This window comes from Lithobates pipiens, unplaced genomic scaffold (genome assembly GCF_037356315.1).
Source record: "Lithobates pipiens isolate NorthernLeopardFrog02 unplaced genomic scaffold, aLitPip1_a1.2 Scaffold_25, whole genome shotgun sequence".
Classification (NCBI taxonomy): Eukaryota; Metazoa; Chordata; class Amphibia; order Anura; family Ranidae; genus Lithobates; species Lithobates pipiens.
In genome coordinates, this window is record NW_027507787.1 from 89,312,189 (window position 1) to 89,336,844 (window position 24,656).

Sequence of the window (24,656 nt, forward strand, 5' to 3'; positions counted from 1 at the left end):
TCTGTTATAAGAAAACGGTTATTATCACCTCAAATTCTGTTTTCAATACTTGAATTATCCAGGTTTCCACACTATTTTCTTGTGTGTTCTGTAAGTAATTTCCTTTCTCTCCCTTCCGTAGTACTGCATACAGTGTTCCCTATGATCTCCAAATCTGTGCAAGTTTGAAAGGTATTGAAGTCATCCTCTTTGGGACACCATGGGGTTGAAAAAGCGTGTGTAAAGGGCGCTAGCTGTACAATCAAAGCATAATGTGAATGATTCATTTATGGTTTTATTAGTTTAATTTAATCAATAAACAATCAATACTGTGAATCAATTCATAAATAGATCAATCAATATATAATAATCAAATTGTGCATAATTAATCAATAATCATAAAAAACTTCATATATTGCTGTGATTAATTAATCTTCAGTATAATCTGCAAACACCGTGCTCCTGAATTAATATTTGCTCCAATATTCCAAAATAATGGTTCCATTCACACTATGGGGTTGATTTGCTAAAATTGCATTGTGCAAAATCTGTTGCAGCTCTGCACAGAAACCAATCAACTTCCAGGTTTTTTGTCGAAGCTTAACCACTTCCACCCAGCCTATAGCAGAATGATGGCAGGGCAGTGGTTCAGTTATCCTGACTGGGTGTCATATGATGTCCAGCAGGATAACAGCCCCTGTGCGCACGTGGGGGTACACATTGCGGCAATCGGTGATGTGGTGTGTCAGTCTGACACACCGCTACACCATTCTCTGTAAAGAGCCTCTGATGGAGGCACTTCACCACATGATCAGCCGTGTCCAATCACAATGTAAACAGGAAAAGCCGTTGATCGGCCTTTCCTCACTCGCGTCTGACAGACTCGAGTAGAGGAGAGGCTTTCAGCGGCTTTCCCGACGGTTGGTCTATGCTTGTTTATCAGTGCAGCCCCCTCTCCCGGATGCCCACACTGGACCACCAGGAACACCACCAGGGATGCCAGTAAGTGCCCAAGTAATGCCAATCAGTGCCCACACATCTTACCAGTCAGTGCTTGCCAGATGTCTCCTCATCAGTGATGCCCAGCAGTGCCATCACTGTCCATCAGTGCCACCCATAAGTACCCATCAGTGCCACCTATCAATGCCCAACAGTGCCACCTATCAGTGCCAACTAATTGGTGCCACCTTATCAGTGACCATTAGTGCAGCCTCATCAGTGCCCGTCAGTGAAGGAGAAAACATATTTATTCACAACATTTTATAACAGAAACAAAGAAAACTTTTTTTTTTTAATTTTCGGTCTTTTTTTATTTGTTGCGCAAAAAATAAAAATGCCAGCAGTGATCAAATACCATCAAAAGTAGTTAACAAAATGATAAAAAAAAATTTTGGGTACAGTGTAGTATGACCACACAATTGTCATTCAAATTGCGACAGCACCGAAAGCTAAAAATTGGCTTGGGCAGGAAGGGACAAAAAAGTGGCTGGTATTGAAGTGGTTAATTGAACAAGCTAAAGTTAGAAATGAATTGGCTACCATGCACAGCTTCCTCAGATTTTGCACTCTCCAGTTTAAGTAAATAAACCCCTATATACACTATATTGCCAAATGTTTTGTGACACCTGTCTTTACACGCACATGAACTTTAATGGCACCCCAGTCTTAGTCTGTAGGGTTCAATATTGAGTTGGCCGACCCTTGGCAGCTATAACAGCTTCAACTCTTCTAGGAAGTCTGTCCACAAGGTTTAGGAATTTGGCAATGGGAATGTTTTACCATTCTTACAGAAGAGCGTTTGTGAAGTCAGGCATTGATGTTGGACGAGAAGACCTAGCTCGTAGTCCTTGCTCTAATTCACCCCAAATGTGTTCTATCGGGTTGAGGTCTGGTGCAGACCATTCAACTTCCTCCACCCCAAACTCGGTCATGCACACTATATTGCCAAAAGTATTGGCCCACCCCTCCAAATCATTTGGTGGAGGGAGGTTTATGGTGCGGGGTTGTTTTTCAGGGGGTGGGCATGGCCCCTTAGTTCCAGTGAACTCTTAAGGCGTCAGCATACCAAGACATTTTGGATAATTTCATGCTCCCAACTTTGTGGGAGCAGTTTGGGGATGGCCACTTCCTGTTACAACATGACTGCACACCAATGCACAAAGCAAGGTCCATAAAGACATGTGTAGCGCTGGCTCCTGACGAGCATGTGCTATATGTTTTTCAAAGTTAAATCTCCTGAAATCACATTTGGGTTTTGGGGTTAATTTTACCAAATTATGGTTTCAGTACCAGTCCAGCTGGGTTGCACTGGGTTCTTCTTGACCGCAGGTGTTGCTGTCTCAAGTGTGAGAACGCAGTCTAGCTGGGTGTATTGGATGCCACGTTTCTTTTGGAACCAGCCCAGTGGTTATGTTCTCCTGCTGTGCATTCTGGGAGGTGGTATTTAATGTACAGAGATCACGTGCTTCGGGGTTCCGATCCAGAAGATATTTTCTGTCTGTTTGGTTCTGGTCCTCCTGACCAGCCCCCCATGGCTCTCCTGGCCTGGGGTGCGGATCCATGCTTTTCCAAGTCTCGGGGCTGGCTAACCCGAGGCAACGCAACTGAAGGGACAGGCCTGAATGGATATCGGGGCCTATTGATTCAGAGATGGTCTGGTGCCGTCTCATGTAAGGGAGAGGCCCAGCAATTGGAGAAGTATCCAGGGGAGGACACTTCAGGAGAAGGCCGTGCGCAAGGCTGGCTTCTCTGAAGGAGCCTGGGGGCTCAGTTGAAGGACACTTGATGGATACACACTCATGCGGTATCGCCGGACCGGCTGAGAGATACTGGTACCGTATGATAGCTCTTTAACCACTTAAGGACCAGGTCTCTTTTTCAGACTTGGTGTTTTCATGTTTAAAACTGTTTTTTTTGCTAGAAAACTACTTAGAACCCCCAAACATTTTATATTGTTTTTTTTCTAACACCCTAGAGAATAAAATGGCGGTCATTGAAATACTTTTTTTTACACCGTACTTGCGCAGCGGTCTTACAAGTGCACTTTTTTTGAAAAAATGCCCTTTTTTGAATAAAAAAATAAGACAAAAGTAAAATTAGCCCAATTTTTTTTTATATTGTGAAAGATAATGGTACGCCAAGTAAATTGATACCCAACATGTCACGCTTCAAAATTGCGCCCGCTCGTGGAATGGCGTCAAACTTTTAGCCTCAAAAATCTCCATAAGTGACAGGTTGCATTTTTTGCGTTACAGAGGAGGTCTAGGGCTAGAATTATTGCTCTCGCTCTACCGATCGCCGGGATACCTCACATGTGTGGTTTGACCACTGTTTTCGTATGTGCCCGCTTCTGTGCGCAAGCTCATCGTGACGGGGGGGTTTTAAAAAAAAAAAAAAAAAATCGTATTTATTTTAATTGATTTTATTTATTTTTACACTGTTTTAAAAAAAAAAAAATGGATCACTTTTATTCCTATTACAAGGAATGTAAACATCCCTTGTAATAGAAAAAAGCATGACAGGTCCTCTTAAATATGAGATCTGGGGTCAAAAAGTCCTCAGATCTCATATTTGGGCTAAAATGCAAAAAAAAAAAAAAAAAAAAAAAGAAAATCTGACATTTAAAAAAAATATAACTTTAAGAGGTATGGGCGGAAGTGACGTTTTGACGTCGCTTCCGCCCTCCTATGGTATAGAGACGAGTGGGGGCCATCTTAGCCTCACTTGTCTCTATGCCCAGCTAGGAAGAGGACCCGATCGCCTCCGCCGCTACCGAATCCGCCGCAGAGACCACCGTTATCGTACAGCCGGTCCGCCGCCTGAAGAGATGGATATCTCGGTTGTGGCAGCAGCTGCTGCCGTTACCGAGATATCCCTCTTCAAAAATAGGACGTACATCATCGTGCGGCGGTCGGCAAGTGGTTAAATTTGTCTATGTCCCTTAGTTACATTCAAGTCTGTGGCAGAGACTTTTCTCAAATATTCTACATCCAAGTCTGTGGCAGAGACTTTACTTTACGTAACACCCTACCGGCTGCTAGGTCTAGTGAGAGGAGGTCTGTCCGAGGGTTGTGAAATCCAGCTGTGAAACAATTATTCTCTGGATTTCTTCTATAAGACACTTTCCATTTTTGCAGTCCAAAGTACCTGAACTTTCTCCTAACCCTCTACCCGAAACTGAGAGACTCAGTTTCTACTTCAAATAAATAACCCAAAAAGAAGATTCAGTGTCAGTTTCTATATTTCTTTGGGCCATCTACCACGGGAAACCCTCAACGGAGAAGCAGTCAAGAAAGTAACGGTAAGCCCAATAAAACCAGCAGCTGCTTCGGTGGTCAGTGCTACACATGGATGAGTGAGTTTGGGGTGGAAGATCTTGACTGGCCTAACCTCAACCCGACAGAACACCTCTGTGATGAATTAGAGCAGAGACTGCAAACCAGGCCTTCTCATCCAACATCAGTGCTTGACCTCACAAATGCGCTTCTGGAAGAATGGTCAAACATTCCCATGGACACACACTCAAACCTTGTGGACAGCCTTACCTGAAGAGTTGAAGCTGTTATAACTGCAAAGGGAGGGCCAACTCAATATTGAACCCTACAGACTGGGATGCTATTAAAGTAGCAGGTGTCCCAATACTTTTGACAATATAGCGTATGTTGATATAGTCATGATAGCATCACTTTGTGAAACACAGTGTGGGAAAGACAGAAGAAAACTTTACAAATGGCCAACATCTAAAAAAAAAAATTTAAAGCTTATGAGGGTGAAGGGGCATGTCTCTTTAGGAGATAGGGATTCTCTTATGCTGTTGGTATACCACCCATCCCATTTTGTGCCGTGTAAGGAGGTGGTTGTTGTGGAGGGTAGGTAGGACAGGTCGTATAGGATCCAGGAACTGCGATTGGTTGCAGAACTGCGGCACTGTTCTGTAACACAAATACCTGAGAAGAAAAATATATTAGATTGTTAATATACAACAAGCAGAAATATTTGTATTGCAGAGTAGGTGCAAAATATAAAACAAAAATTCTCCCCCCTAGTCGTCAGAATCAGCGCTGCACTCATTTAGAATACATCTCTAATGAATCACAGTACTTTAAAAAAAAAAAAAAACTGAGAAAAAAAATAGAAACCAAAATGTTATGAAGGTACTTATCATGATAACCAATTTTTTTTTAGTGAATAAAAAATGAAATCTAAATGGTCAATAAAGTATCAATATCACTTTTGTTTTGTTTTTCTTTGTGCCAGCTTAAGGGCCGGTTCACACAGCGAGGCGCGGCGAGGCGTCTCCGACTTGCCTCGCCGCGACCTGCGGGGACCTCAGCGGCGACTTGCAGAGGACTTCTGTATAGAAGTCAATGCAAGTCGCCCCCAAAGTCGCCCAGAAGTAGTATAGGAACCTTTTTTCTGAGTCGGAGCGACTCGAGTCGCTCCTCTCAGAACGGTTCCATTGTACAGAACGGGGGCGACTTGCGGGAGCGAGGCGAGGCGAGCCGTGTCGCCTCGCATCGCCTCGCTGTGTGAACCGGCCCTTAGGAGTTTATATATTTGTTTTCCCCATACCTTTGTACATTGTTGCACAATGTCTTTATTTAAGGTCATTTGTACCTCGTTAATCAATGAATACCGGTTATGTCTCTCTGGCATAATGAATGGTATCAGAACTCACAGGCAGCAGCACTTATTGGTCAGAAGTTAACAAAATCAGCACCGAGCAGCCATGTTATGTGACACACTGTGACAGAGCCAGCCAGAGCCATGATAGAGTGCCCCCTGCCTGTGAGTTATCATAATGCTGATGATCTTAACCAGTTTCGGATCGCCTGATAGCAGATTTACTGCTACAGGGCAGTCGCGCTGCGCAGGATCACTTATATACGTGATCCTGCATTTATGGGTATCAGAGCAAAGCAGGTACAGGGATCCATGTATTCCCTTAGTAAAAGCACCTCCCCCACAGTCAGAAAACACTTATTAGGCACACATTTAACCCATTGATTGCCCTAGATGTTATCCCCATCGGATATTCTGATTGTGTGTGGGACTTTTTTTTCTCAAATTCTGATGGACCTAGAAATAGAACATGTTTTAAATATTTCCGACGGAACCAATTGCTATCAGGAAAACTGCTTGTCTGTATTTTGTTCAGATGGACCAAAAATTTTGCATGCTTTGAAGAAAGTACGAGATAGCAGCTATTGGCTACTGGCTATTGAACTTCCTTTTTCTAATCCAGTCATACCTGTTGTACGTCACCACGTTCTAGACGGTCGGACTTTGGTGTGATCATGTGTAGGCAAGACAGTTTCAGCAGATCTCCGTCGGAAAAACCTTTCCGAGTTTATTCCGACGGGAAAACCGGTCACGTGTACAAAAAATATTAGTATAAAAAATATGCCCCCGGATTTCATTTAAAAAATCTGGTCATCTTACATAAGAATCATCTGGCTTTCACACCACTCCATGCCTGAAACTCTGCTACAGCCTCCTGTGTCCCTCCTCTCCTCCTCCTATGTGCCCAAATGGGAGAAGAACGATCCTTCCCAGGTTTGGATGCTGTTAAAGTGTGCCTGGCTGGATTGAGGCTTGCACGGTCTGAGCAGCAGTAGGGATGGGCAGAGCTGGCAGAGAATGTTCATCACTCTGCACACAGCAGAACCAATCCCTGTCTAGCCCAGCAGTATCCAGAACTCTCCCCAGATCAGCTCACATGCTCTGGCACTGCAGAAGGTGAAGTGCTAAAATATGCTTGTAGAACAAGCTAGATTAGTGCCAGCGATACCAGATTTGTAAAACTTCCTGTCTGTGTCAGTCTGTAATTAATGTAGTATCCAGCAACTCTGATAAAATCACAGACCGTGACGACTTCTCTACTTCCCAAGATCATTAGAAATCTTTACTGGACATTTACTCATTTACTGAGGGCTAGGTGTTTGATCACAGGTTTTGAAATTAAAGGATAAGTGTAACTGCTTGCATTAATGTCTCTTGGAAATGTCCAAAAATCTCTGCAGTGACTCAGTATAAACTATTTTGGGCTATCTGTATGCAGCTCTTAATATGTTACAAGAAATCTGTATTTTAAGATGGCTATAAAACAGACTTTAGCCCCAGAGCAGCCCTCTTCCTCTGATAGTCACTATTCCACCTTTAGAGCCCCTTATTATTTTTATAGTGCTGTCAATTTACACAGCACTTTACATATACAGTCCCTGTCCTCAAGGAGATTATTATCGAATGTCCCTAACTCTCATACTAGGGCCAAGTTAGACAGAAGCCAATTAACCTCTCAGCATGTCTTTGGAGTGTGTTAGGAAACTGGAGTACCTGGAGGAAACCCACACGGGTACAGGGAGAACATGAAAACTCCAAGCAGGTAGTGCCATAGTTGGGATTTGAACCAATTACCCCAGCAGTGCTGGGCAGAAATGCTGACCTCTTATGGGGAAATCCATTCTATTTTTTTCTTCTGTCCACCAGCTCAAAAAAAAAAAAAAGTTTACTCACCTTTAGATTTCCACTGCTACAAAAAATGTGTACCCAGCTCCACCCTCCTAGTTGTCAGCCCTCCTTCATACCACCACTACATCTGTCCTCCTAAAAGGTGGGTACAGATAGATTGAAATTCAACTAGTTCAGCAGGGATTGGCAAAATTTCAATCTGTGTGTGGCTCTCCCCCTTCCTGTTTGACAGAATGTGATCAGTAGATTGACTTCTGTCGAACAGTCATGCTAGAAAACTTTAATTCGATCAGTGGCCATAGCCAATTGGCTGCAGCCACTGATCAGTGTAATCTGACAGTGGGGAGTCCCTACTGTCAGAATACAATGGCACAGTGGGGAGGATGCCTCCATTTTTTTTCTTCTGCCCACCAGCTGAACAATAAGGGAGCTAACTGTATATACTCACTTTTTAGACTTATACCACAGAAGCCAGGACATCTTTTCCTTCCAGTGACAACACCAACATGCAAGCATTTTTCCTCACACTGACTTTCCTCACTGTTACCCTAATATTTTACTGGGGGATAGAATGTCTAATGCTATTAAATGTATATGTTATATATGTTTTGATGAGACGTGTTGCATGTGTCACTACAAACTGAATCCCACCCCTACTCCACCTGGTGGGGAGCCGCAGTTTGACATCTTCGCCCTGGGCACTAGATGACCTTGTCTCGGCACTGCATGAAAATGTGATGACGTCCTTGCCAGAGAATGGCAGTCTGTGCAAGGTGGAGGACTGTAACAAAGTCCTGCCTCCTAGATAGATGGAACACTGATCAAATGATACATTGAATCAGTGTGATGTGTATCATAGGAGGCGGGACTTTGTTACAGTGGCTGCTGGGATATTCAAATCTGTAATAGAGCTCTGTGTGAGCAGGCTCCATTTAATTGGGGGGGGGGGGGGGGTTCGGTGCCGGCACAAAGCGTCACCTCCTTGAAATTAGTTTTTGCAGGTTGGGATGTCAGCAAAAAAGACTTGCAGCTAAATTGCAGCGAAAGGTGGTTCTTCAAAGTATTGGGCTGAATACAGATACACGGCACTCTTTTCACATATTTCTAAAAAAATTGGAAAACCATTTATCGTTTTCCTTCCACTTCACAATTATGTGTCACTTTGTGTTGGCCTATCTAAAAAAATCCCAATAAAATACATGTATGTTGGTGTAACATCACTAACTGGAACATTTTAAGAGGTATGAATACTTTTTCAAGTCACTGTAGTTATACAGCATTTTGACAACACTGACTTTTGAATCTCCACTGAGCTTGTTTTATCCCTTGTACACAAGGTCAGAGATTCTGACGGAATGTGTCCGATCGGACCGTATTTTCGGAAATTCCGACTGTGTGTGGTCTCCATTGGACTGTTTCCGTCGGAATAACCGACGGACCAAGTTTTCCAACTTGTCTATAAAATTTCCGACAACATGTTCCGATCGGACATACTCTGATCATGTGTAGCCTACTCCGACGGACAAAGTGCCACGCATGCTCAGATCAAATTCCTAGACCAAAGCTATTGGCTACTAGCCTGAACGTAGTCCCGTCGTAATGAAATAATGTCATCACGTTATGTACAATCAGATTTTCCGACAACTTTGTCCGACCGTGTGTATGCAACAGTTTCGGACAAAATCCAACGGATTTGGTTGCCAGAATGTCCTTTCCATAAACAGTAATAAGAAGTTTCAGCATTTTACCTTACTATAAATTAAAAAGCCATTTAGAAACTAAAGTTAAAAAAAAGAGTAATGCACGATCGGACTTTCCAACGAGAAATGTTGGATGTGAGCTTGTTGGCGGAAAGTCCAACCGTGTGTATGCTCAATTGTTGTCGGACTTTACGCCAACAAATGTTGGCTAGCATATTCTCAAACTTTCCGCCAACAAATGTGTGTTGTTGGATTTCCGATCATTTGTACAAAAGTCAGTTGGACAAAAGTACAAACACGTATACTCGGAAGCAGAAGCGGTTGGTCTTGTAAACTAGCATTTGCAATAGAGAATTAACATACGTGATATGGCAAATTATTAAATAAATCTCCAAATGCAGCACACATTCTCTTCTTCTTTAATGGATAATAATGAAGCTGCTTTGCTGGTGATACTGATGGAATTATTGCAACTAATTTTCAAAGGATTTTTTTTCTAGTGATATCAAGAATAATATTATTATTTTTATTTTATTTTTTATTTGTGCATTAAAAAAAAAAAATAGACATGCTATCTGCCAATAGAACTTAACCAAAAAGTGTGTTCAATGCATCCAAAAATATAGAAAATATACCAAATCTAATCATTATTCAACCAAAAAAATTATGTCAAAGCAATAACTCCAAGGCCAATAATAAATAACATGTTATCTACTCTGATTCCGCAACATGTCTGGTTGACGAACGGCCTGAAAAGCACAAAATGAAAAACGCGAAAAGAAAACCATGAATAAACACTCACCAAACTTCTACTAACAAGAAATGGAAACCCACAGGGTGGTGTTAAATAGATGAAAAACCACGTAGTACATCACTAGGTTCGTAATTGTGTGCAAGACCGGTTTGAGCCAACACCCTTTAAACAAAATTCCAAGGTTTTGTTGTCGGAAAGTCCAATCATGTGTACGGGGATGTAGAGTTGTTTCTTAGTTTTTTGGTAGAGGAGACTTTGATTGGTTTTCCGCCAAAATAATGCAGTACAAGCTCAATGTGCACTCTTGGTGTTAGAAATGTCACAAATGGATGCTGGTGCCAAGAAAATGTAACTGTGCATATGTAAGTGTTACATCATCAGCGGTATCCAGTGGCTAAGGAGATAAGAAATTGGATGCAGATGAAGCTGCAGAGAAAATGGCAGCAATGGTGGATGAATCAGCGAGGGGGATCGTGATGTTGCCAGCACTACAGGAGAATTACTGAGAGGTAAGTATGTCACAATGTGCAGGTGAGTCATATGTATGACAAATGCTCTCCCTAGTTGTCACCATGTTGGAACTAATAAAATGAATATACAGTATATGGAGGTTTAATATGGCTACAGGCTATGGGGGTCACATGCCCCCTTCTTTCCCTCTCCCCATTCCCCTTTCCCCCTTTTTCTTTTAATCCCAGATTATTATCATGCCCAACCTGTCCTCTGTACCCCTGTGTTTGTTGTCTTTGATTTCTAGACCTCTAGGTTGTTAGTGCCCATGTAGCCTTTCATGACCTACTTGGTATTCAAGGAAACCTGTTCATATATACTGATTATCATGTCTCTTTGAAAGTCACCATTTCTGAAGTTCTTTCTTATGCCCTGTACACATGGTCGGACATTCCGACGACAAAATCCGTCAGTTTTTTTCAGACAGATTTTGGCCCAAACTTGTCTTGCATACACACGGTCGCACAAAATCAAAATCAAAATCAAAATCAGAACAAGGTGACATTCAACACGTACAATGGGACTATAAAGAGACCAGTAGCCAATAGCTTTTGTCTCATAATTTATTCTAAGCATGCATGGCACTTTGTCCGTCGGAATTGTCTACACACGATCGGAATTTAAATGATTGGATTTTGTTGTCAGAATATTTGAGATCCAGCTCTCAAACTTTGTGCATCGGAAAAAGTCCGATGGAGCCCACACACGAGCAGATTTTCCGCTGGCCGGTGGTATATTTATGTTTCTCATTTGCTCTTTCTCATTGGTTTTCTCTAAATAAAGAGTATAATTAGAAAAAAAATTCTACTTACGGCTCATGGCACATAAGTGTTAATAAGCTGAATAAAGTTTTATGTAAAAAAAAAAAAAAAAAAGTAATGTGGCATACCTAACTCATTTGGCACCAAGGACTGCATATGTTTGCAGTGCACTGCATCACATTTGTGTGTACTGTATTAAGATGCCATTTCAAATGAGTGGAATCGCAACACACAAGTTCATGCACAGTGCACTACTGATTTTGCACCAGACCCCTTTGACTTTGTGTTGAAGCTCTGACAACCTAAAAATTATATGACTTGTCTGGCACTTACCTGAGCGGGTATTGGATTTGAGTGCTTCTGAGCCCGACAGCCAAACACAGAGAGGCTAATAGAAATGGAGAACTGCAGCAGGTATGTAAGAATGAAGAATCCACGAAGAACATCACCTCCATACTGTACATGTAAATAAACACATTAAAGGGTGAGTACACCCAAAACTGGTTGGTAGATTCTTTGAAATTGCATCAACTAAAGCCCCATACACACTATCAGTTTTTCTGCTGAGTTTTTCCTTCAGATTTATCAAAACCATATAATATGAGGTCAAACCTTAGGAGTTTCAATTTGTATGCAATCAGGCAGGCCCTTCTACTACATGGTTTTGGTAAATCTGAAGGAAAAACTCAGCAGAAAAACTGATAGTGTGTATGGGGCTTAAGAGTCTCTTCACTCTCATGAGGACTTATATTATCTCACAGAGATTTCAGCATGTATAGCTGGGATGACCAAGACTCCTCAGTGGTCAGGAATGGGGCTGTTTTGAGGTGACACATTGGAATGCACTCTGTGAGCCACAAGGAAGGGACACTTGATGGGCTTACCAAGTGCATAACATATTATATAAATGTGTAGATTTTGTTGTTCCAACAAGAATTGTTCATTGTTATACAAATAATAAATCATGGTTAATGAGGGATAAAGGGGATATTCATAATTCCCAGCAAATGAGAAGAGTTAAAAACAATTCAGAGGGACCTGAAGATGAAGATTAGAGAGTATAAAGAGAAACATAGGAGAAAACTCCAGCAAAACAATGTGGTTACAGGTTTCAAGCCAGTTGGTGGAGTGACTGGGGAGGTGTGTGAGGGCAAATGAACTGAACCTGTTTTTTTTTTTTTTTTTTTTTTTTTTAACAGGGTTGATTCAGTGGCCCTTGCCTTGAACATGGAGCTGTAGACAAGCAGTGTTGAGACAAGTAACCTGCACTCCTCATACTAGATGTGCTTCCTCATTTATTGTGGGTTCTACTTCCCCCCTATTGCATACCCTCACTGGGAGCTCTACTCCTCCTTCATGGGAAAGTACAATGACAAGGTAAGCAGACAGTTAAAGGGTAACCACTTTTGAGGGGAAAAAAATAGCAAAAAAGAAAAGATAATATAGCGCATATAATTGCGACACTAATCATTTTGTAATTGAATATTATTAAAAATCACCTTTCCTTTTCAATCTGCAGCCAATTAAATTTTCTGAGAATGCATTACAATATGGCTACCTGGAGTTTCCTGTACACAGAATGTGTACTGACCACTCCCCATAAACATCATTTCCTGCTTGTGTGATTGGCTCACCAATTTTCCCAGAAGTCTGCCTAAGATACAAGTCAGATTTCATTTTTACATACATAAATTTCTTCAGAATACAAAAGGTAGGAATCTGCAACAAATTTTGTTATAATTTTTTTTCTCAATAAAGTGGAGTTACTCTCTAAAGGAAACTTAAGACAGGAAAATTAGCTGGCCCTGATAGCGTTGGCAGATCATCTGGGGGTGTCCTTCAATGGGTCTTTAACCTGAGCCTGAGTATTCAAACGGTCCCTGTGTTGTGAAAGACGTTTTGCCTTGCTCCTGTTCCAAAGATACCATGTCCTCAAGGCTCCAAGGATTACAGATCAGTGGCTTTGACCTCCCACATCACGAAGACCTTGGAAACACCCATTTTAGATCAGTTGCAGCCGTTGGTTAATACATTTTTAGACACATTACAGTTCCCCTACCAACCTAGATTAGGAATTGAGGAAACTATAATTTTCCTGCTAACACCCTAGCGAACACAGTGAGGATCATGTTTTTCGATTTCATCAGTGCATTTGATACCATACCGGCAGGGCCGGACTTACCATTGGGGTTAACTAGGCTCAAGCTCATGGGCCCCGCCCAATAGGGGGCCCCTCCAAGATACATAGCCGAGTGTACTCAGCTCGGCTCCGCTTACAGTCACACCCAGTACTGCCCTATGATGGACATAACACAGGGACTGTGCGTGGCTGTGAGCTGTCTAATCACAGCTAGTTGCCAGTGGTACTCATATGTACCCCAGACCCAGAAGTGTTGGATCACGTACTAGGTATGTGATCCAGTGCAGAGCTGCCACAGTATATGTATGGTGAACGGTCCACAAGTGTTTAAGAAAGCAGCGGGTGCTTCTGCCTGCAGCATCCCTGGGAACTGCCAACACCACTGGGAATACTCACTAAGTAAGCAAAAAGGCAGGCATTGCAGTGATATCACTGGTCATATTTGTGCAATTATGCAACCTCTATCCCCACACCTTTCTTTATATAGCTGATGACAGCCCCCTGAGCTAGTTTTACCATGTGGTGTGTGTACACCTGGTCATCTGTTTGTTTATTTTGGCTGGCGGTGGGCATTGCAATTTATTTCTAGGTGATAAAGTATCTTCTTTTTTGTTCTGTTGTGCTTAAAGTCTCACAATAAAAATATATGCTTAAACTGCACAACCTGATGCTGAGTAGGTGTCTTAGGTTTGCCTGGATCCAATCCCTTTGGATGCTCACTGCCCACAGCTCCTGTGTTTCCACTTACAGCCCCCTGACGCTCTGGGCTTTTTAAAACTGCCGCCTGGCGCCTGCGCAGTACAGCCCCGTGCACGGCTCGCAACCACACTCCCTCCTCCTCCATTAGCACGGGAGCGCGTTCAGCGCGCGTGCACAAGGACCGCCGGTATCCAGGGGGGAAGGGAATCGCCATCGGAGCTGCGTGGGACCCCCAAGACTATGTGGGACCCCTGTATTACCTTCATTGTGGCAGAGATTGCAGTGGAGACATGAGTCATCTGGGAGAACCAGGCTTCACTGAGCGTGTGTATCTGAAAGGCATGTAACTATGCATCAGGCTGCTCTTACTCCCTCTAGTGGTGGAAACCAGGTAAGACATACAACTACTCAATGAAGAAATCCATAATATAATTTATATAGGATTAACTTCCCTTACCTGTCCTCGCCGCAGGAATTGCTGAAAACAGACAGATTCCAGCCTTCACCCATCACGGCGAGCAGAGTTGTGCCAAGCCTCAGGTTTTTTTTGGAGTTCCTTCTCAGAAGAACCTCCTACCTGGACCTTGTAAAAGACTCTGCCAGAAACTTTCGTGCCACTATGTAAATAGTACACCAAGTCTGGTTTTCCCAGAGCCCAGTCTTCCAATAGGAGAGGACTTACAGGCAAAACCTTGTTTCTTCAGATGACCATATCATCCTGGGAGTCAAACTATCGGCCCGAGATATGGATCCAGTTTGTTGTAGCCCTTAGGCCCCCACAGGGACCTGCACAGAGCTTTCTTCATAGCACATGTTTTACGTGACCAACCACCATAGACACTGGCGAAAAAACTGAGGTGCCTCCCATATGGGAGGGGTTATATAGGGGAGGAATTCTCCTTAATTGGGGGTTAACCAGTGTCCAATCACCAGAGGTGCCTATATAACCCACTATGTAATGAAGCTCCTGTGTCCCATGATTGTATGATCAAGAAAATAGAGGAAAAGGAACTAAAAGAGTGGGCTGCGCTACAGACTGACCAGTATTCAATAATTGAATATTAAAGTGACACTGTGCAATTCAAAAAGTAAGAAGAACACTGATTATTTCCCCAATCAATGAAAATATGTGCAATAAACAGTTCATATATATAAATATATCTAAACAATATATGAAAATGGATTATATAAAAATTAATTTACCAAAAATCTGACCACAAAAATATTAACACCTCATGTGTATCATAAATGAAAAAAAAAAATATATTTAAATCAGACCATAATCAATAATAAAAGTAGAAATATTAACTCTACTGAAAGTTCATAGAAAAAAAGTCCCAGAGAAAAGTAAAATCTTCCACGGTGAAGAAAAAGTGAAATAAATCCCAAAACACGTGTCAATTGTGGAAAACATCACCTCCACCACAGTAAATGCTGCCGCTTACCAGATGGTAGTGGTTCCTTATTACAGGGAACCACAAAACACAGACGGCTTATTCCCCCAGCCAGGGTTCTTGGATAGATATGTTAATACGAACGGGCTCCCCCAATCACCACCGATATTTCAGTCTGACCCAGCAAATATCCACAGTGTCAGCATATATATAAAGGATAAAACTCTCAATAGTGTAAAACCATAGCGTTTATTATAAAAAGTAAAACAGATTGTGCAGTTACATTTAAACGTTTTACACAAAGCATGTAACAATCGAGCCGCCGGGCTCGATAAACGCCAGATACTTCCGGGACTCATTGTGTAGCGGTGACGTCAGTGCGTCGCTCCTCTTCCCTATGCGTTTCGTCACTATCAGGACGTCATCACGGGGTACGGGCGGCGTCCTGACGCACCACTTATATACCCAAACAATGCCAAGCCTCAATGGAGCAACAAAGAATTTCTTTTGTGTATACGCACATCCTCATTTGGATAGCGAAAATATCAAATATATCCTAACGGTTAAATGGTACAAACTCTGTCTGGCGGGTTTAAATGAAAACTTTAAAGGGGATCAATATATGACCCACCCCCACACTGCACACACGGTAGCACAAAACTCGGCTACTCCAAAAAAAATGTTTAATACATAACGCATCCAAAATTTAAAAAAAAATAAAAATAAAAATCTCTTTAAAACATCAACACCCATTTAATATTATTGAAAATAAAGGGACCTATAAAGAACTTATATTTGATAACAGGACCATACATATAGGAATCCACATTACAAGCTGTGAATAGCAAAACCTATAGAATTGGTGATTCATAACCAGCCAGAAATCGAACTGACAAGGATACATGTATGAAGAAAGAAAAAAAATAATATCAGAAGCAATTCATAAAAAATAGTTTCAAAACCAATGTCACTAAGAATTCTCAATAAAACAATTGACATTTACATCGATATTTAAAGCAAAGGGAACATATCTTTTTAATTTATACACCCAGGCCAATTTGTCAATCCCCAAAATCCCCTGCGGATAAGGGCGGGGGGATAGTTGTCCTAAAGAAGGATGACTATATGCAAGAGATGTACCGTATTTTGGGGGATGATATCACGTACACTCCTTTACGGTTTAATCCTAATGAAAAAAATAAGAAGGAATTAGAACTAATTGTCACTAGGGGTTTTGATAGGAACATCTTAAATAAAAAAGAAAAATGGTTCCTGGTGCCGAGGGCACCTAGGATTCAGATAATATACTATTTACCAAAAATACATAAAAGACTTGCTTGCCCCCGGGACGTCCCATAGTCAGTGGGATAGATTCTATTATGTCCCAGGTGGGCAAGTACACAGATTTTTTTCTTGCAACCGTTGGTTCGCTCCATGCCATCATATGTGAAAGATACTCGGGATATCATTAATCTCCTATCTAATTATAAACCTAGGGTGGGGATGTGGCTCGTAACGGACGACGTTACCTCAATTTATACAGTGATCCCCACCATTTGGGTTTAGAAGCTGTTTTACATTTTTTGGATAAATGGTCGAATTTTTTTTTTTATCTTAATAATTTTTTTATTCATTTATTTAATAATTTAACACCAAGAACATAGCAATAACAGAAATTACAGTATAAAAAAATAGCAATTATGAAAAATACTTTCTTCACAACATAAATGTTACAATATTCTAAATTATATCAGATAACAATACTATTTCCTCAGCCCCCCATCCCTGCACCATATAAGTGTACTTATATCCACTAATTATACGAAAAAATAAAAATTTACAAAAGAAGGAAGAGAAACAAAAAAAGGAAAGAAGAAAAGAAAAAAGAAAAAACGGGGAAAAATATAAATATGTCCCAATCCCCCCTTAAGGGGGATACCCCCCTCATCTAGCCAGGATTTCCACATTGTAATAAATTTCCCATAATTACCCTGTCGAGTATACATCACTCTCTCATTCCCCACTACTAAATTGACTGTATCAACCCAACTCTGCAGCAGCGGGGGTATGTGCCTGCCATTTCTGTGTAATCATTTTTCTTCCTGGAAAAGGCATTTCAAAACTGGCTCCAGAGTTTCTTTCGGAGCTCTGCCCCTCTCCACACTTCCCAGTAAGCAGATCTTAGCCGTTGGTTCCAGGATAGCGTTAAAGATTTTATTTATACTGTCTACTACTTCAATCCAATACTTAAATAGCTTTGGGCATCTCCAAAGCATGTGGATGAAATTCCCTGATGCTCCACATCTAGGACAATGATCATCTTGTTTCCATCCAAAACTAAACATTTTTGCTGGAGTGTAGTATACCCTATAGGAGCAGAAATAGGTGTGACACCTTCTGTGAGGGAGAGATTGAGACCAACCTTCCTCTTTGCAAGATTTCTCCCCAATCCTCTGTTGTTATTGCCCTATGTCTCTTTCCCATTTAGCTCTACTCTTAGAAAGTCCTATTCTGCTTATTGTTCTAGCTTCCAAACTAGTATATATTTTAGAGATTAGGCCTTTGGATACATCTGAATTAATTATACTGGTTACCTCAGATTTTATACTTCTTCCACAACTCCCCAGTTTGGATAGACCATAAATGGTTTAAACAAATAGAATTCTAGGACATATTTTCTTGCATCCCAGCTCCAACACTTGGGGGGTTGTGGAGATTATGAGGGTGGGAATCCCAATAGGAGTTTAATGTTGATGAGGTCAAGCATAACTCTCTACTTGAGGTTCTGGAGTCATTCTTCCATAAGTGCCCGACGTTTAAATTGATTAAAAAAGTCTGTCAGACAGCGAAGCTTTTGCTGGGGTATAAGGGGATATAAGAATATGTTCCTTTATGGAACAATAATAAACTGCCAGAACTAAGTAATATAGAGAAATCAGTAGAATGGGAACGGCAGGGCATTAGACGCTTACGACAGCTATACGACGGCAGTACCTTGAAAGCTTTTTCAGATTTAAAACAAGAATTCAACATATCAAATAGTACCTTTTATAAGTACTTACAACTTAGGCACGCGATCCAAACCCAGTTCAGGTCACAAATAATCGAATGGACTCAGCTTTCGATTTTGAAATGGTCGAATTTACCTCAGGAGCAGATTGATTTAATTATGGTTTTGCTAGAATATGCAACGACCCATAACTTTTTTTGGTTCAATGGCCAATATTACCGCCAAGACAGAGGTGTTGCCATGGGGACCAAGTATGCCCCCCAGTTTGGCAAACCTGTTCATGGCCAAATGGGAGGAGGACGTCGTCTTTGCTGAACCAAGGTCAGAGGTCATCCTCTGGGTTCGATATATAGATGACGTCCTCCTCCTTTGGGATGGCAGCGAGTCTGATTTGTCGGACTATGTGTTTTCTGAATACTAATGATAGGGGTATCCATGTAAATCATGAGGCCAGTTTCGAACAGATTCATTTTCTGGACCTTACGATTTCTGTCAGTGAAGAGAGTTTTGTTACTTCTACTTATTTCGAGCCCACAGACAGAAATTCCTATATACCTTATGACAGCTGTCATCATAGATCTTGGCTCAGGTAGGTACCTAAGAGTCAATACTTAAGATTAAAGCGCAACTACACAGATAATGGTACCTTTTTGGCCCAAGCACAGGATCTCACTAAGCATTTTGAGGCTAAAGGTTATACCTCCGAGTCCTTCACTAATATATTGGGTCAGGTTATTAATACTAACCGTGATGACCTATTGAGGGAAAAAGTGGCTAATAACTGTGGTGAGAGTACCTTTCGTTGTCCTACTAGTTTCTCATGCCAACATTTTAGTGTTAGGCATATCATGAACAAACATTGGCATATCCTTAAAGGGATTGTAAAGTTTTTTGTTTTTTTTAAATAACAAACATGTTATACTTACCTACACTGTGCAGCTCATTTTGCACAGAGTGGCCCCGAACCTGCTCTTCTGGGGTCCCTCTGCGGCTGTCTCTGCTTCTTCCCGCAGGTACTTCTCACGTTCATGCAAGCTCCCTCGCATGGTGAGAAGCACCCGCGGGCGCGCTCCCGTGATACAGCTGGCGGCTATAGCTGCTCGCTGTATCACATGGCCCCGCCCCCGGCGCTCCATGTCTGTGGATGTGATTGACAGCAGCGTGAGCCAATGGCTGCGCTGCTTTCCATCCGTCCACTCCAGCCAATCAGCGGCCAGGCTGAGTGGCGAGGAAGGACGGCGGGGGCGAGTGCGGGATTTTTGAGGGGTGAGGTAAGTAAAACGGGGGGGCTGGGGGCGCAGGCACTGTCAGATGTTTTTTCACCTTAATGCATAGAATGCATTAAGGTGAAAAAACATTTACCTTTACAACCCCTTTAAAAATGGTAAGGTTCTGAAGACCATTTTGGTTTTTGGACCTCAGGTGGTTTTTAGGGGCGCACCAACTCTTAAGGATAGATTGGTGCTAAACATTTGAACCCCCCTATGGATAGACCGAATTTTTTCTCTTACAGGTTATTATCAATGTAGGAAGTGCCAGGTCTGTCAGTTAAATCGGTGTACAACGAGAAGGACAACTAGTTTCTCCTCTACTTGGACCTCTAAAGTTTTTTTTTCGATTGAACCCCTCATTATCTGTTCGACTGTTGGGGTTGTTTATATGCCCCAATGTCCATGTGGCCTGCAGTATGTGGGCCAGACTAAGAGACCCTTGCAGGTCCGTCTCAATGAGCATATAAACAATATACAGAGAGGTTTCAAAGCACTCTGTGTCCAAGCACTACCTTGCCGTACATAACAGGGACCCCTCCAACACAATATTTATGGGGATTGACAAATTCAAGCCACATTGGAGGGGTAGCTGTTTGGTTAGGAGCATCTCTAGGTTGGAGATGGCCTGGGTATATAAATTAAAAAGTTATATTCCCTTTGGTTTAAATATCGATGTAGATGTCAATTGTTTTATTGAGAATTCCTAGTGACATTGGTTTTGAAACTATTTTAAATGGGTGTTGATGTTTTAAAGAAAGTTTTTTTTAAATAAATATTTTTTTTAATTTTGGGTGTTTAATGCGTTATGTTATTTTTTTATTTTAAAATATATGTAAAAAATTATTTTTTTTGGGAGTAGCCGAGTTTTGTGATACCGTGTATGCGGTGTGGGGGTGGGTCATATATTGATCCCCTTTAAAGTATTAATTTAAACCCGCCAGACAGAGTTTGTACCATTTAACCGTTAGGATATATTTGATATTTTTGCTATGCAAATGAGGATGTGCGTATACACACAAGAAATTCTTTGTTGCTCCATTTAGTTTGGTAGCCATATGTTTTGATTGTATTTACCCTTAACCAAGATGGTGGTTTTTCGTCTCACTTCCGGAAATCGAACTGAGGCTTGGTATTGTTTGGGTATATGTCATGGTCGTTCCGGTAATCCAGTGGCATATGGGAGACCTGCCCGCAGAATCCCCATGTTAAGAACTAGTCGGTATCCATGGGCGCACGTTAGCGTGAACGGACGCACGCGGGTGCGCGTTGGTACGAACGGGCGCACGCAGGTGCGCGATGTTACAAACGGGCGCACGCGGGTGCGTGGGGTCACGAACGGACGCAGACACGCCGTGCGACCGTTTTTGGTGCCCAAAGGGCTACTTAAGGAATCTGCCACTGTGCCTCCTTGCTGTCCAGTCTACAGCGTGTCCGGTGTTCCTTTTTTTTGCTACTCTGTTTACCTTGATCCCTGTTTACCCAGCCTGTTCCTGACGACGTCTGTTTGCTGCCAGCCTTTGACCTTTGGCCTGTCTGACTACGCTTTTGCCTCTCCCTTGGAACCGTTTGCTGCCCGCCTGTTACCGACCCGGCTTGTACCTTGACTATTCCTGGCTATCTGCTGTTCCTGCTTGACTGCCGTGTTTCTTCTGCTACCAGCCTGCCTACTGGTTGTTCCAGCATCCGGCTTCTTCTGCGCTTCAGGACATCTTCTATCTGCCAGCTGTTCCAGTGCCTCTGCCAAGCTCCTGTGTACCACCTGCTGCCTGCTGATTCTGTGGTTCTGTGTTACCCACACTTCCTCGGGAGGTCCGGACCAGTCCTACACCTTGCCTGGAACTCTAGAATCCCTGTCCCCATTTTCAGGGGTTCTAGAGCCGGAGGCTTACGAGAGGCCGCTCCCTGCATTCTGGGCTCCTTCACCAGGTACGTGACAATATACAAGCGATGTGTCAGGACGCCGACCTTCCCCGTGACGACATCCTGATAGTGACGAAACGCGTATGGAGTAGGAGCGATGCACTGGCGTCACTGCTACGCGCTGAGTCCCGGAAGTATCGGGCGTTTATCCAGACCGACCGGCTCGATTGTTACATGCTTTGTGTACAACATTTAAATGTAATTGCGTAATCTGTTTTACTTTTTATAATAAACGCTATGGTTTTACACTATTGCAAGTTTTATCCTTTATATATATGCTGATGCTGGGGATATTTGCTGGGTCGGACTGAAATATCAATGGTGATTGGGGGAGTCCGTTCGTATTAACATATCTATCCAAGAACCCTGGCTGGGGGAATAAGGCTGCGTACACACGCGGGGACTGTTCGCCCAACTTTGTCCGCTGAACAGTGTTTCGGCGGACAGTCCGCTCGTGTGTGGGCTTCAGCGGACAGTTTCAGCGGACAGTCTGACGAACAAAGTTTTTCGGAAATTCCGTAAAACTGTCCACTGAAACTTGGTTTGAGCGGACAGTCCGCCCGTGTGTAGGCTTGTTCGTCAAACTAAGTTCCGCGCATGCTCAGAAAGGATTTACACGGCGAAGGTTGCATTGCAGTGTATAGGACGTCGTATTTCTAGTCCCGTCGTACATGCCGTTCACGTCATCGCGCAAGTTTCAGCGGACTGTTCGTTCGTCGTGTGTGGCCAAGTCCGTCCATGCTAATTTTGAGCGGACTGTCCGCTCAAACTGTTTGACGAACAAAGTTGGGCGAACAGTCCCCGCGTGTGTACGCGGCCTAAGTCTGTTTTGTGGTTCCCTGTAATGAGGAACCACTACCATCTGGTAAGCGGCAGCATTTACTATGGTGGAGGTGCTGTTTTCCACATTCGACACGTTTTTGGATTTAATTCACTTTTTCTTCACCGTGGAAAAATTTATTTTTCTCTGGGACTTTTTTTCTATGAACTTTCAGTAGAGTTAATATTTCTACTTTTATTATTGATTAATTATGGTCTGATTTAAATATAATTTTTTTTTTTTCATTTATGATACACATGAGGTGTTAATATTTTTGTGGTCAGATTTTTTGTAAATGAATTTTTATATAATCCATTTTCATATATTGTTTAGATATATTTATATATATGAACTGTTTATTGCACATATTTTCATTGATTATTGGGGAAATAATCAGTGTTCTTCTTACTTTTTGAATTGCACAGTGTCACTTTAATATTCATTTATTGAATAGGTGACTAAAAATGGAGGATATTTTTTTTTTTTTCAGAGAAGCTAGGAGCTGGTTCAACCCACCAGGCATCTAGGACTAAAAGATCACTTTTTTGGGGATGACTCAATATTTAAAAGCATTGTTTAACCGGCAAATGTAAAATACAGGTCCACTTTGATGTGCCTAGTCTAAAAAAAGACCATTATATTCCTGGTGATAGTAATCCAACACTGAAATGCATATACAGTATGAGGGGTATATTGATTGGCTTTGGGATGTGTATCTAAAGATTTTAGGTATTAAGGACTGGACATAAAAAGGTTATACTCATAGAAAACTACTGGCTGGACTACAGTCATTATATAGTCTTATGCCGCATACACACGACCGGACTTTGACGGACTAGGTCAGCCGGAATGAATCCGGATATTACGATCATGTATGGGCTCCAGCGGATTTTTTTTCCCCCAAAAGTCAGATGGACCTAGAAATAAAACATGTTTCAAATCTTTCCAAAGAACTCGAGTCCGGTCGAAAAATCAGTTTGCCTGTATGCTAGTCTGACGGGCGAAAACCGACGCTAGGGCAGCTATTGGCTACTGGCAATAAACTTCCTTCGTATGGAAAAACCGTGCTGACCCAAGTAAAAATAAGTAGATAGGCTGCAGTGATGGGAGATAAACACAAAAAACAAAAGTAACAAAGAAAACTGTGCCACTAATATAAGAAATTCACACTAAGCTAAAAATCAATAATTACAAGTGTCCAAAAAGTGAATATTAAAGACAAAAGATATATATTAAATTAAAAGTCTCTTAGCCCTTGTACACACGGTCAGAGATTCCGACAACCAAATCCGTTGGATTTTTTCCGAATCTGTTGCATACACACGGTCGGACAAAATTGTCAGAAAATCCGACGTGATGACGTTATTTTGTTACGATGGGACTACGTTCACGCTAGTAGCCAATAGCTTTGGTGTAGGAATTTGATCTGAGCATGCATGGCACTTTGTCCGATCGGAATTCTCTACACATGATCGGAGTATGTCCGATCGGAGCATTTTGTCGGAAAATTTTACCAACAAGTTGGAAAACTTGGTCCGTCGAAGTATCCAATGTAGACCACACACAGTCGGAATATCCGACAAAACGGTCTGATCGGACACATTCCGTCGGAATCTCCGACCGTGTGTACAAGGGCTTAAAGTGTCAGTGTCCTGGTTATAATGAAATGAACCACCACTGTGTTACATATAAAAATCGAAAGCAATAAAAATACATTTGATGAGAAGTCTCTTGTTGTGTTAGTGTCCTTAACCACTTCCCACCCGGCCAATGCACATATACGGCCGGGTGGGAGCCGTCTACTCCTGATAGGACGTTCAGGAACGTCCATCAGGAGGAGCGGGATCGCGCGCCCGCGTGCCCGCGCAGCGGTGCGATCCCGATGCGCCCGTGTCACCGGGACACGGCGCATCTCAGATCGGCAGGAGGGCTCTGTGATTGGCCCTCCTGATCACATGACGGCCGTGTCCAATCACGGCCATCATGTGATGTAAACAAACAGCCGGTTGCTAGGCAATCGGCTCCTCCTCTCCTCACACAGAAGTCATCGCTGAGGAGAGGAGAGCAGATTGCTGCAGCCGGCTGATGATCAGTGAGTATGAGCTGTTTTTTACAGCTTTTTACTCACTGATCTTCAGTCTAGTGTAAACACACAACACACCACACAGTGTAAACACAGTCCCCACATATGTCCCCATAACACACATGTCCCCAAAACATACATGTCC

At 42.3% G+C, this 24,656-nt stretch overlaps 1 protein-coding gene across 2 annotated transcripts in view; it reads right to left on the reverse strand.

Moving 5' to 3' along the window:
- Positions 1–4,106: 4,106 nt before the first annotated feature.
- LOC143930375 (membrane-spanning 4-domains subfamily A member 8-like) overlaps positions 4,107–24,656 on the reverse strand; it is a 99,885-nt gene continuing 79,335 nt past the window's right edge. For both annotated transcript variants that reach the window (XM_077454654.1, XM_077454655.1), the window contains exons 6-7: positions 11,508–11,630; positions 4,107–4,925 (exon numbers count right to left, since the gene is read on the reverse strand). In XM_077454654.1, coding sequence (XP_077310780.1) covers positions 4,785–4,925; positions 11,508–11,630 — 264 coding nt within the window. In that variant the 3' untranslated portion in view covers positions 4,107–4,784. The remainder of the gene's footprint in view (positions 4,926–11,507; positions 11,631–24,656) is intronic.